Below are 13602 nucleotides of genomic sequence, written 5' to 3'. Positions count from 1 at the left end.
AGTCGAGTGCTGTTTGTGTTTTACGTCACATCAGTAATCACATTCACACACACTTTAAACATTCGATCTCAGTTGGGCTAAAACAATTATTCATCTTTTAAAATATTACATACATTTGTTTTAGTCCCGTTGAAATTGTGTCGGTTTGGTGTTTCTGAAGATGAATTAAACAGATAATGTGATTGTATCTCGGCTTCATCCAGCATGTTAATCACACTACAATTGTCCTCGTCGTTGTGTATTAACTGTTAAAGTCAAGGGTAATGTGTGATGTTTTTAACTCTGACAGTATTTGATGATGTATTGTGTCATGTATATTTGGACAGAGAGATGACGACTGTAGCTCGATTATAACTGCATATATAAACACACTGTGAGCTGAATGAAGCTGCTGTAATAGAAATACATGAACAAAATCAATCTCTATAGACTGACTGAACAAGAGTGAGGGAAGGATTTGAACAACAGATCATTTTGGTTGACCTGTACATTCATTTCTACTGCTTCTTTTACACTTTTGAGGAAACAAATACAAACTGACTTATCCGCCTGGTACGCTATTGGCGGGTTTAACATGATGACAGATAGAGAAACGATGGCTAGTTGCCCGTTGTTCATGCCTCTTGTGGTCTGATTGGTTGAAAGACTGTCCAATTGCGTACAGAGTCATTCAAATAATGCTCGTTGATCACGCCTCTTGTGTAGTAGAAAATACAGAGCAGATCAATGTCTTAAACCGAGCTTGGTCTGGATAGCCAGACAAGTGTTTTGGCTCAATATTGGTCAATATTAATCTAATTAATTTATCAATATAAATGTAAATGCAGTCAGTTCCATCTCAAGAGAATGCGAGCAGTAGAAACAAAACAATGGAAAGGTATCAAAACACTGGATCTGTCTGACAGTATAAATGCAGCCCAAAACTTCAGCTACTTTAGAACAATACAAATTAAGCTTCCGTCACTAATGCATCCGATATAAATATATTGTAATTTAATTTAAACTAACAACATTATTAATTAGTGCATATAAAATGACAACATTAAAATAAACTGAATCAAACTTTGAGTGGAATTTCCCATAAAACTCTGACCTGAGCTGTGAGATGTAGGGCAGACACTGGAGGAATCCCCTCACTTCACTCTCTTCATCTGTCCAGTCTCTCAGCTCTACTGGTTTCTTCTCTGTTTGGAGTTTCAGCACTTCTAGGAGGATGGAGCTCTTTCTCTCTGAGAGGTCTATCCAGACTGCAGGAGCAGACTGATAAACTGACTGTAATGCTGGAAGGACACTCCTGCCTGTTTGAGTCTCATAGTCCTTCACATGTGAACACAGATCCAGCAGGAGATCAGACTGATATGAGTGACGGTTAGTATAGTTTTCACTACAGGGGAAAGATGTGTAGCTGCACACAGATGTTAACAGTTGAGTGTAATTTTCTTCTGTATTTGCATCAAACTCTGATGCTGAAACAAACAGATTCAGCAGAAACTTCACAGCAGCTTCTCTCTTCCTGTAGATAATGTCAGAAAATCTGTAGAGAAACACACACACATATTTATCACTTTATTGTCCAGTGTCGGAGAATATAAAATACTGCAAAACTGACTCAATTAATTATTATTAATTAATATAAAAACATGAATATAGGTTGGTGGAGTGATTTTATTCACAATTCAGTTTGAACTCTTAATAGTGTGTGGTTGTGTATAGAGTGGTGTGTTATAAATATAATCCTAAATTGAATATTTAGTAAATAATGTAATTTTGTATATCTTTTATATTTTGGAATAAAAATAAATGTTTGAGTAGCTTAATTTAGATAAACCACTGATTTCAAATACATGTAACTGGCTCATACTGAGTTGATATGAAGGTAAACCTGCGTCAGACAGACAGTTTCTACACTGTGTTTGAGATCTGACACTAAACACTTCATCTAGAGCTCCATTAAAGTCGAGTGCTGTTTGTGTTTTACGTCACATCAGTAATCACATTTACATGCACATTAAAGGGTTAATTCACCCAAAAATGAAATTGATGTCATTAATGACTCACCCTGATGTCGTTCCACACCCGTAAGACCTCCGTTCATCTTCGGAAAACACAGTTTAAGATATTTTATATTAAGTCCAACAGCGTTTCCAAGTGTATGCACACTATACTGTCCATGTCCAGAGAGGGAATAAAAACATCATCAAAGTAGTCCATATGTGTAATCCGTCGGTTAATTAGAATCTCATGAAGCATCGAAAAAACATTGTGGTCCAAAAATAACAAAAACTACGACTTTATTCAGCATTGTCTATTCTTCCTTGTTTGTGTTTTATCCTCAAATAAAGATTCAAACGGTTGTGAATCAGTGAATCGATCAGTGATTCGGATCGCATGCCAAACTGCTGAAATCACGTGACATTGGCGATCCGAATCACTGATCCATTCACTGATTTATGACCGTTTGAATCTTTATCTGAGGATTGAACACAAACAAGGAAAAGAATACTGAATAAAAGCGTAGTTTTTGTTATTTTTGGAGGAAAATGTATTTTCGATGTTTCAAGAGATTCTTAATAACCGACTGATGTCACATATGGACTACTTTGATGATGTTTTTATTCCCTCTCTGAACATGGACAGTATAGTGTGCATACACTTAGATATGCTCTCGGACTAAATATAAAATATCTTAAACTGTGTTCTGAAGATGAACAGAGGTCTTACGGGTGTGGAACGACATCAGGGTGAGTCATTAATGACATCAATTTCATTTTTGGGTGAATTAACCCTTTAAAGTCACCAATCTACCTTTATAAATAACCTGAGTGAAAACATTAAAGGGGTACTTCAGCGCTGGGAAGATGAATCTGTATTTAAACTGGGTCATTAATGTAGTAGAAATGTGAAATTATTTTTGAATTTGGTGCTTTCTAGACTGAGAAAAGACAGAAAATGTATTTTTGTCTCATGGGGATGAAAGACTACAATTCTCAGAATGCTTCGCTGCCCTGTGAGGCCATTCCCAAAGCCACCGCTACTGGATTACAGAGACTGAGTTCAGAAAGTACAATTAAATACTGAACGTGTGTGTTCAATATAACGATCGAGTTGCCGCATTAATCTCACAGCAGACTCAGATTAGGAGTCAGATTACATTTAGCGTCATAAATGAGCTCTCGTGATGAGAGCTGAGGTAATCGCGACCACATTCGCGGCATACATTCACAACGTGTTTTAAGTTCATGCTTTTGGAAGCTTAACTTTCATAGAAATTAATTTGAGAAGTTAAAACACTTACATTGCTTAGCATCTGTTTAAATTAATGCCTGTAGCTGAGCTGTGCTGTGTGATCTCCATTCCACGAGTTGAAAACATACGGAAATGGCTCCCTCTGCTGGCTGTAGTCTTTAGCCTCTGGGCAAACATTCCTCTCGTGACGCAAATATCATCAATTTGCGTCACGAGAGGAATTTTTCCAGAAATAAAATGCATAAATCTCTCGTCTCAGGGGGATATAAGAGGGGGGAGCACGATCATTTGAATATACTCCAGGGTTTCTACTGATACAAAGCCATATGCTAATCGCTGAAGTAACCCTTTAAATAATTGCAAACATCATGTTAAGACCCCCTAAATCTATGTTCAAGTGCATGGACATGAAAACAAATGTTGGTTTCATGACTTTTCTGCTCTAGTGTGTTTTGGTAGACTGGGTAAACACAGCCTGATCTGCCGGCGATTTGATTTTGCCCTGCAACTCAGTCTGGAAACCTGTACATTCATTTCTACTGCTTCTGTTACACTTTTGAGGGAACAAATACAAACTGACTTATCCGCCTGGTACGCTATTGGCGGGTTTAACATGATGACAGATAGAGAAACGATGGCTAGTTGCCCGTTGTTCATGCCTCTTGTGGTCTGATTGGTTGAAAGACTGTCCAATTGCGTACAGAGTCATTCAAATAATGCTCGTTGATCACGCCTCTTGTGTAGTAGAGTATACAGAGCAGACTCCCCAGACCAATGTCTTAAACTGAGCTTGGTCTGGATAGCCAGACAAGTGTTTTGGCTCAATATTGGTCAATATTAATCTAATTAATTTATCAATATAAATGTAAATGCAGTCAGTTCCATCTCAAGTGAATGCGGACAGTAGAAACAAAACAATGGAAAGGTATCAAAACACTGGATCTGTCTGACAGTATAAATGCAGCCCAAAACTTCAGCTACTTTAGAACAATACAAATTAAGCTTCCGTCACTAATGCATCCGATATAAATATATTTTAATTTAATTTAAACTAACAACACTATTAATTAGTGCATATAAAATGACAACATTAAAATAAACTGAATCAAACTGTGAGTGGAATTTCCCATAAAACTCTGACCTGAGCTGTGAGATGTAGGGCAGACACTGGAGGAATCCCCTCACTTCACTCTCTTCATCTGTCCAGTCTCTCAGCTCTACTGGTTTCTTCTCTGTTTGGAGTTTCAGCACTTCTAGGAGGATGGAGCTCTTTCTCTCTGAGAGGTTTATGCTCCAGACTGCAGGAGCTGACTGATAAACTGACTGTAATGCTGGAAGGACACTCCTGCCTGTTTGAGTCTCATAGTCCTTCACATGTGAGCACAGATCCAGCAGGAGATCACACTGATAAATCTGAGCCTCAGTATCATCATCATCATCATCATCATCATCATCATCATCATCATCATCATCATCATCATCATCATCATCATCAAAGGGGAAAGATGTGTAGCTGCACACAGATGTTAACAGTTGAGTGTAATTTTCTTCTGTATTTGCATCAAACTCTGATGCTGAAACAAACAGATTCAGCAGAAACTTCACAGCAGCTTCTCTCTTCTTGTAGATAATGTCAGAAAATCTGTAGAGAAACACACACACATAATTATCACTTTATTGTCCAGTGTCGGAGAATATGAAATGCTTAAATTATTATTATTAATTAACTAATTTTTTTAAATTAATTAAATTATTTTTAATTAGCACAAAAACCTATAAGAACATACGTTGTTTGGTGGAGTGATTTTATTCACAATTCAGTTTTAACTCTTCATTCTGTTTATATTGCCGTTTTAGTGTGTGGTTGTGTATAGAGTGGTGTGTTATAAATATAATACTAAATTGAATATTTTTTGAATAAAGTATATTTGTATAGCTTTTACCGTATATAGCCAAATATAAGACGATTTTTCAGACTTATTTTTTTGGGGAAAAGAGATTTTTGTGGAAAAAAATCTGTTTTTTAACAGAAACATTTTTTATTTGAAAATTCTACTGATAATTAATTGGATTTATTTTTGATATCATTCATTACAGGGCTCGGCATTAAGCATGTTCATGTTCTTGTCCTTCGAATAAGTAAATCCATTCACTTGTCACACAGTAAAAAATGTGATTGTCCGGAGAAAAGATTTATTTTTATTTTTTTTGTGTTGTAAATATAATTTATTCTGAAGCAATATTCTCACCAGTGTTCAATCAGCTTTGGCATATTGAAATCTGCATATTTGTGATATGTTTACCTTTTTTAAAGGACAATTTTACCCCTAATTTTTTATATTTTATAATGTATATATGATATAATACATTAAAGTTTTCTATATTCCAAAGTGTGTACTTGTCTTAACATTTATATTGAATAATTTTGCACTTTTTTATACCATTTTGATTACTGAAAAAAAAGCATTATAAGATACTAGTAGTGTAAAATTAATGAATTTCTAATATAATGAAATACTATTAAAATGTTCTTGAAGTCCATTAAAATTAATTATTAAAAAAGTGTTTTAAGTACATTTTTAAAGAAATACATTTAAATTGCACTAAATGTACTTAAAGTTGATCCATTTAAGCACAATTTAATATATTAAAATATATTGCAAATAGCTTAAAATTGATCTTAAGCATATTTTAAAATACACTTAATATACTTAAAGTTGTTTCAAAATAATAAATGTAATATGCATTTAGTATAGTGTAATTTAAATATACTAAATATGTCCAAAAAAGCACAATTTAAATATATTTCTTTTCGACCTGGGTTTTGACATTTAGTTGTGAATGGGACCTAACACACTGCTTGATCCCCCTGCATTTCTCCCCTTGAGTTTTAGGTTTGTGGAACAAAAAAAATTCCACACTCATCCAAACTTTTAGGATACCGGGTATCAGATTTGCACAATCCATATATGCACAATGCTTCGGCATGTTTCCCTTGCTCAAAAGCTTGACAGACCTTACTAGTTATGGTTGCTAAGCCACGAATGGCCTGTGGCCTGTAGCAAAGGGTCAATTAAATAAACAGAACAGAACTTAACTAACGAGGGTAACCAAATCAAAATACAACAGAAAGACCAAACAGACATGTGACACAAGTACTGCCCCACTTTACTAAACATACACAGTAATTATACGAATTTTGACTAATAGGCCTATAAAGTAAGACTATTAAATAGCAGTCCCAAAATAGTTTTTGTTAATAAAATAATGCAACCACCACACTAATTAAAAAAATATACAAAATAGCTGAAGTGAAAATAAAGTGGCATTTTGGGGTTATGGAAACAACAGTTGTGGTGAACCAACAATGGTGAATAGACAATACCAACATGACCTGTTAATGAAACTAAAACCTGCTCCAGGGCTCTCAAATTCACTAGCCTGACATCCCGGGGGTAATGTTTTTTCCAGTCAGGCTACCAAAATGTATCATCGCCCTGCCCAACGGCCCATCTTAAATAGTGAAATAACATTCCTTTCTTGATGTGCGTTTTTTGTAGCCTGGCTCTGCCCTCCTACGTACTTCCGCTCACATTTAATTTTCCTTCAGTACTACGTCTGGGACTGCGGTGTACTCTTAGGTTCTCCCCGAACAAATTTTTACCGGTCCAATCAGTGAACAGAGGGAGTGGCTGAGAACGATGACGTTGATGTTGTGCTCTAGTTTGAGATGTAGTTCAATAATGCGGTGGAGAAAGATGCGAAAGAAACCATTCAGTCCGTTGTGGCACCACTGCCGAATATTTAGAAGTTAAAGCCGGAGCAAAAATAATCTTTGCTGGGGTTTGTTGGTGGCCATGATGTTGTGGCGCTCCTTCCCAAGTTAGATTTTCCAGCTCACTCTGTAAGTGGTGAAGCAGTTGGCTGAAACCCTATTTGGACGGTAATTGTTTCTCGTGGGGTCAGAAGGTATTGCCATCATTTAAGTTACGGGGACTGGTCAGTTATTTCATTGCCGTCCGTCTCTAACCATCCACGTAAAAATCCCCGGCCGAATTACCGACTGCTTTTGACAAACACTGATGTTGTGTGATGATGTAATAGCTGTCTGAATCCACATCTCGGAGTTTACAGGAATATATCACTTTAAAAGTCACTGTTTAGAATCATTTTTGACCACCGCAGAGCACCATATGGTTGCTTTGCTGTAATTTGGATGCATTTCTAGACTTGTTTTTCTTTAAAATGCTGGCAAGTATTTACAAGAGCAATATATTTGTCCCCTTTGGCTTGGCTTGCTCAGTTGGGGACACTAAAATTATGATCCAAGTTATTCAACTAGATATACAAATAAAATTAATTAATTAGGTCTTATTTAATTCTATAAACTATAATACTGATGTGCCAATATTGTCGCTATATGATCAATTTAAATAAGCTGATAACATCACTGTTTTCTCCAGAACTACTGTACAGCCAAATACAATTTTGTTGCAATATTGTCCAGTTTAACACTGTGAAGCTGTTTTGAAACAATCATCATTGTAAAAGCGCTATAAATAAAGTTGATTGATTGATAATGACACAAAATCTGTGGAGACACACACAATTATCACTTTAATTTCCAGTGGAGGAGAATATAAAATATTGAAAAAAGTTACTCAGTGTATTATTCATTTATATAAAAGCATATATATGATATTAAATTTCACAATTCAGTTTTAACTTCATTCAGTTTATATTTCAGTTTTAGTGTCTGGTTGTGTATAGAGTGGTGTGTTATAAATATAATCCTAAATTGAATATTTAGTAAATAATGTATTTTTGTATAGCTTTTATATTTTGGAATAAAAATAAATGTTTGATTAACTTAATTTATATAATCCACTGATTTCAAATACATGTAACTGGCTCATATTGAGTTGATATGAAGGTAAACCTGCGTCAGACAGACAGTTTCTACACTGTGTTTGAGATCTGACACTAAACACTTCATCTATATGGGGGTAATATTGTTGCTTTATTCCAAACAAATATATTGTTATCCACAAATAAATGTAAAGCAATTCACAAAAAATAAATAATTCCACAAATTAATAGAATGAGATCCACAAATATATGCAGGAGTTTCACAAAAATTAATTAGATTCAGAAATAAATACAATGACATTTGTGAGTAAAAAAAAAATCCACACATGTCAAAAACACACAGCTCTGCCTTGCATAATTTGCATTCATTTATGAATCGCTTCCTCTGCATTTGTGGATCTCGTCTTGCGCATTTGTGGATCGCAGCACAGCACGTGGATTTTGAAACATTTCTAGCGTCTAGACTCAAAAAAAAAAAATCCACAAATTTAACCTGAATGAAAATATTAAATAATTTCAAACAACATGTAAAGACCCCTTTCAAGTGCATGGACATGTAACGCCGGCTTCACACTGCACGCGTAAGCAGGGCGTAAGCAGCGCGTATTTTTTTCGGCGCTCATGTTAACAGATGAGTGCATTCACACCGGCAGCAGAGGCAGCGCAGCGGCGCGTAGCAGGAGCAGAGCAGAAGCGTCAGTGCCGCGATCGTTTCGGCGCCAGGTCTATTTTTGACGCGCTGCTCACGATGAATTAAAGACACTATATTGTTCTGATCAAAATTAACCTGGTTAACATGAAAAATAACACATTTAACCATTAAATAATTTAGTGAAGTGTTCCATGTGTTTCTCAGTCACAATATGACATCTGGCACTGTGGAAAAAGAAAGAAAGTTCTACACAAAAACCGAAGTCACTGCACATAAGTTTTTGCCTGAACAACAAAACTAATTTTAAATAATGTATGCCAGTTTAGCTTAAATTAAATATGAATTAAATTATGTATATATTATAACTATACGCTGGCATAAAAACAGAAACGATAAACAAAAGCACGTGGTGTCACAGGCAGTGTTCTTCAGAGTGCACCTGAAAAAACATGACACTCGTCTCCTCGTGGAGGTTGAGAAGCACACAGTTCCCTTTCAGTCGGTCACGTTCGACGTACGTCAGAACTGAACCGACGAATGGGATCTTACTTTAGAGACCAATCCTACTTCGAGCATCTAACAACGAGCCAATGAAATTTGGCATGCGATCACGCATTCCACGCTCCGCCCCGCAGCGCGGGTATAAATAGGAAGTGGAATGGTAGATCAGCGCTTTCTACTTCGGAGCCGAGCAGTGCTTACTGTTTCCTACGAAGAGTGTCTGACTACGAGTCAAAGAGTGTTGAGTGAGAGAGTCTGCCAGTGCGGGTGATACGGCGCGTCAGTGAGAGACCGTCTGATCAGTGATCAAGCGATCTAAAGGAGCTTGTTGGTTCGCTGAGCGTTTCCCATACAAACTGTTGGTTCGCTGAGCGTTTCCTATACAAACTGTTGGTTCGCTGGGCGTCACACACACACAAATACACATCACTGGGAGCTCACACAGGCTTGCAGAACGAACTGTGTGGAGCCGCGGTCATCTCCCTGAGTGCTTCAGCACACTAAAAGAGCAGCTTTCCATTCACAAAAGAGCAACACGGTTTGACCCTGCGTCTTTTTCAAGATGTCATTCAAACCGTGTATTCCTGGTATGCAACTGTTTCCTGTCCTCTTGACGGCCACGAGCGCATGTGAGATTGCGATCGTGGGTGATTCATGTTCTGGTAAAAGAACATGGTCACGTCGGCGCGTTGTTCGTCTCCCCCTTCTCATAAAGGGCTCGAGTGTTCAGCGCGCCGTGTGCCGTCGAGCGGCCGGCTGACAGCGGTGGTTGTCACGACAACCGGCGCGCGTCAGTCGGCGCTCTAGATGCGCGGTCGAGACTATGAAACCTCAGATGGGGTCGAGTCCCTTCGCCTATCCCCCGATCTAGTTCATTTCTAGTGTTACTGGAAAAGGGCTACTTTGGCTGATAAGCGCTGGTGGCCTGAGGATTACAGTGGGGATTCCCCGCCGGGTAAATCCCCTCGGGCCCCCACTCCTCTATCGCATCAAAAGCATGCTGAGACTCTGTTCGTGGGTGGTACGGATTCTCTCATGAGAACACGACCACGTCAGGGCATTGTTCGCCTTGCCTTCTTCATAGAGGCTTGAGCGCTCAGTGCGCTGTGTGCCGTTCTGACGGCCACGTTCACTGTCTCGCATGCCTGCTGGTAGTTGAAGGTGGAATCGCTGATCCTAAAGAGAAAAAGGGCTAGCGTTTCATTTTTGGCTCTGGCAGAGGACAGATGTCAATTGCTGCATCGGAGAGAGGGAAATATGGAGGGTCAAAAGGGCCAAAAATGAGAAAAAAAAAAAAGAAAAAAAAAAAAGTATCATTGTTTTCCCTCTCTCACTGCCCTCGGCCCTGCACGCACGAGGGTAGTCCCAGCCCAGGGGTTGTGCAGGAACTGCGTGCGGTGTTGGACCTCGCCCTATGGGCGACGAAAATCACTGCACGCTCCCTGGGTCAGGCGATGTCCACACTAGTGGTCCAGGAATAGGGGGCTAACCTGGCAGATATGCGCAAGAAAAGCCTGTCTGTTGGGCTGGCCTCCTCGGCGGCGCCATCGAGAACTTTGCCCAGCAGTTCTCGGTGGCCCAAGAGCAGACGGAGGCGTTGCACCAGGGTGCCGACGACCAGCTGCTCGGTCGTCGGTCGCAGCGCCTCTGCCGGCTCGTCGCCGAGGGCATCCCCTCCTGCGTCCGCCTCCACCCTGCTAGAGCCGAGCAGCAGCCTCCACTGGAGGAGCAGGGTGCCGGACGCGAGGGACGCCCAACCCGTCCAGGGCCCGCTAACCGGCAGGCAAGCGCAAGGGGACGCGGCCCTGAGACGGGCCGGCTAGGGAGAACAGGAGCTGCTCGGGGGAGACGATGTTCGCATCCCTCCCCCACCCCCCCGGAGGAGGACCGGGGGGCCCTGACTGGTTTCGGTTCTGCCACTGGCTCTCCGGAGTCCAGCGGTACCCACATTTTAAGAGCAGTTTCCTCTCTCTCTGGGCCCCAAGGGGGTCAGGTTGGCAGTGTGCGACGCCCACGGGCCTTGTCACTCCTTTCCTACCCTCCCGTCGCCAGGGGGCAGTTGTGTGGGCCTCGAGGACGCCCCCGGGCCTTCTCACCCACACACTTCCTCTCTCGTGAGCACTCAGTCAACACTCCGGGCCGCCCACGGGCCTCCCGGGTCGGGGCTGAGTGCTTCACTTTCCTGCCTCCGGGCAGTGGGCAGCAGAGTGGGCTCAGAGGACGCCCCCGGGCCTTCTCACCCACTCTCTGTCCAAACCAGGAGTGCTCAGGCAACACTTCGGGCCGCCTCCGGGCCTCCCGAGTCGGGCCAGAGTACTCCGCTTCGCTGCCCCACCCCGGGCACGTCTGTGGTGCGGTTGGTCCCGCTTGCACGGTCTCTGGGGGCCTGGCTAGGTCTCCCCGGGCCGTCTTGCTGGCTCATCCGTACCATCAGACTCGGCTACGCGATTCAGTTCGCGCGCCGGCCGCCCAAGTACAGGGGCATCCTCTTCGCCTCCGGGCGAAGCAGCGATGCTCAGGTCTTGAGGTCAGAGATCGAGGTCCTACTGGCGAAGGACGCGATCGAGCCGGTTCCTCCAGCCGATATGAAGACGGGGTTCTACAGCCCCTACTTCATTGTGCCCAAGAAGGGGGTGGGTTACGACCAATCCTGGACCTGCGAGTTCTGAATCGGGCCCTGCACAAGCTCCCGTTCAGGATGTTGACGCAGAAACGCATTTTCCAATGCATCCGTCCCCAGGATTGGTTTGCAGCGATCGACCTGAAGGACGCGTACTTCCATGTGTCTATTCTCCCTCGACACAGACCGTTCCTACGCTTTGCGTTCGAGGGGAAAGCATATCAGTACAAGGTCCTGCCCTTCGGGCTGTCCCTGTCGCCCCGCGTCTTTACGAAGGTCGCGGAGGCAGCCATTGTTCCACTCAGAGAACGCGGCGTTCGGATTCTCAACTACCTCGACGATTGGCTGATCCTAGCCCAGTCGAAGGACCAGTTGTGCGAACACAGGGACCTGGTGCTCAGTCACCTCAGCCAGTTGGGCCTTCGGGTCAACCGAGAGAAGAGCAAACTCTGTCCCACACAGAGGATCTCTTATCTCGGTATGGAGCTGGACTCGGTCAACCGGACGGCGCGCCTCACCGAGGAGCGAGTCCAGTCGGTGTTGAACTGCTTGAATATGTTCAAGAGCAGGACAGCGGTCCCACTGAAATTCTTTCAGAGGCTCCTGGGGCATATGGCATCTGCAGCCGCGGTCACGCCGCTCGGATTGCTTCATATGAGACCGCTTCAACGCTGGCTCAATGGCCGAGTCCCGAGGTGGGCGTGGCAGAGCGGTCAGTACCGGGTCCCAGTGACTCCTTACTGCCGCCAAACCTTCAGCCCGTGGTCCAGCACTTCGTTTCTCCGGGCCGGGGTGCCCCTAGAACAAGTGTCCAGGCATGCTGTGCTATTCACGGATGCCTCCACCACGGGCTGGGGGGCCACGTACAACGGGCATGCAGTTGCTGGTCTGTGGACGGGGCCGCAATTGCATTGGCATATCAATTGCCTCGAGTTACTGGCAGTACATCTGGCACTCCGCCGCCTCAAGGGGCCGCTGCGTGGCAAGCATGTACTGGTCCGTACGGACAGCACCACGGCCGTTGCGTACATCAACCGTCAGGGTGGTCTACGCTCCCGTCGTCTGCTCCAACTCGCCCGCCACCTCCTCCTGTGGAGTCAGAAGCAGCTGAGGTCGCTTCGGGCCATTCATGTCCCTGGTGTGCTGAACCAGACAGCCGACGAGCTCTCTCGTCAGCCGACACCTCCGGGAGAGTGGCGACTCCACCCCCAGGCGGTCCAGCTGATATGGGACCAGTTCGGAGCCGCACAGGTCGACCTGTTTGCCTCTCCGGACTCGACCCATTGCCAGTGGTACTATTCCCTGACCGGGGGTACCCTCGGCACAGATGCACTGGCGCACAGCTGGCCCCGGGACCTACGCAAGTATGCGTTCCCCCCCAGTGAGCCTTCTTGCACAGACTCTGTGCAAGGTCAGGGAGGACGAGGAGCAGGTCTTGTTAGTTGCGCCGTATTGGCCCAACCGGACCTGGTTCCCAGAACTCACACTCCTCGCGACAGCCCCTCCTTGGCCGATTCCCCTGAGGAAGGACCTTCTTTCTCAGGGACGGGGCACGCTATGGCACCCGCGTCCAGACCTCTGGAATCTTCATGTCTGGTCCCTGGACGGGACGCGGAGGTTCTAGATGGACTACCACAAGCTGTCGTAGATACCATCGCTTCAGCTAGAGCCCCCTCTACGAGGCGCCTCTATGCTCTGAAGTGGAACCTGTTCG

At 43.2% G+C, this 13602-nt stretch overlaps 1 protein-coding gene across 1 annotated transcript in view; it reads right to left on the bottom strand.

The window, feature by feature from the left end:
• Nucleotides 1–153: 153 nt before the first annotated feature.
• Nucleotides 154–13602, bottom strand: part of si:ch211-281l24.3 (uncharacterized) — a 146062-nt gene continuing 132613 nt past the window's right edge. The window contains exons 34-35 of the mRNA XM_067450756.1: nt 4388–4888; nt 154–1534 (exon numbers count right to left, since the gene is read on the bottom strand). Coding sequence (XP_067306857.1) covers nt 994–1534; nt 4388–4888 — 1042 coding nt within the window. The 3' untranslated portion in view covers nt 154–993. The remainder of the gene's footprint in view (nt 1535–4387; nt 4889–13602) is intronic.

Source organism: Pseudorasbora parva, chromosome 8 (genome assembly GCF_024679245.1).
Source record: "Pseudorasbora parva isolate DD20220531a chromosome 8, ASM2467924v1, whole genome shotgun sequence".
Taxonomy (NCBI): domain Eukaryota; kingdom Metazoa; phylum Chordata; class Actinopteri; order Cypriniformes; family Gobionidae; genus Pseudorasbora; species Pseudorasbora parva.
The sequence above is the reverse complement of the archived record's forward strand: the minus strand, read 5'-3'. Positions and strand labels throughout refer to the sequence as shown.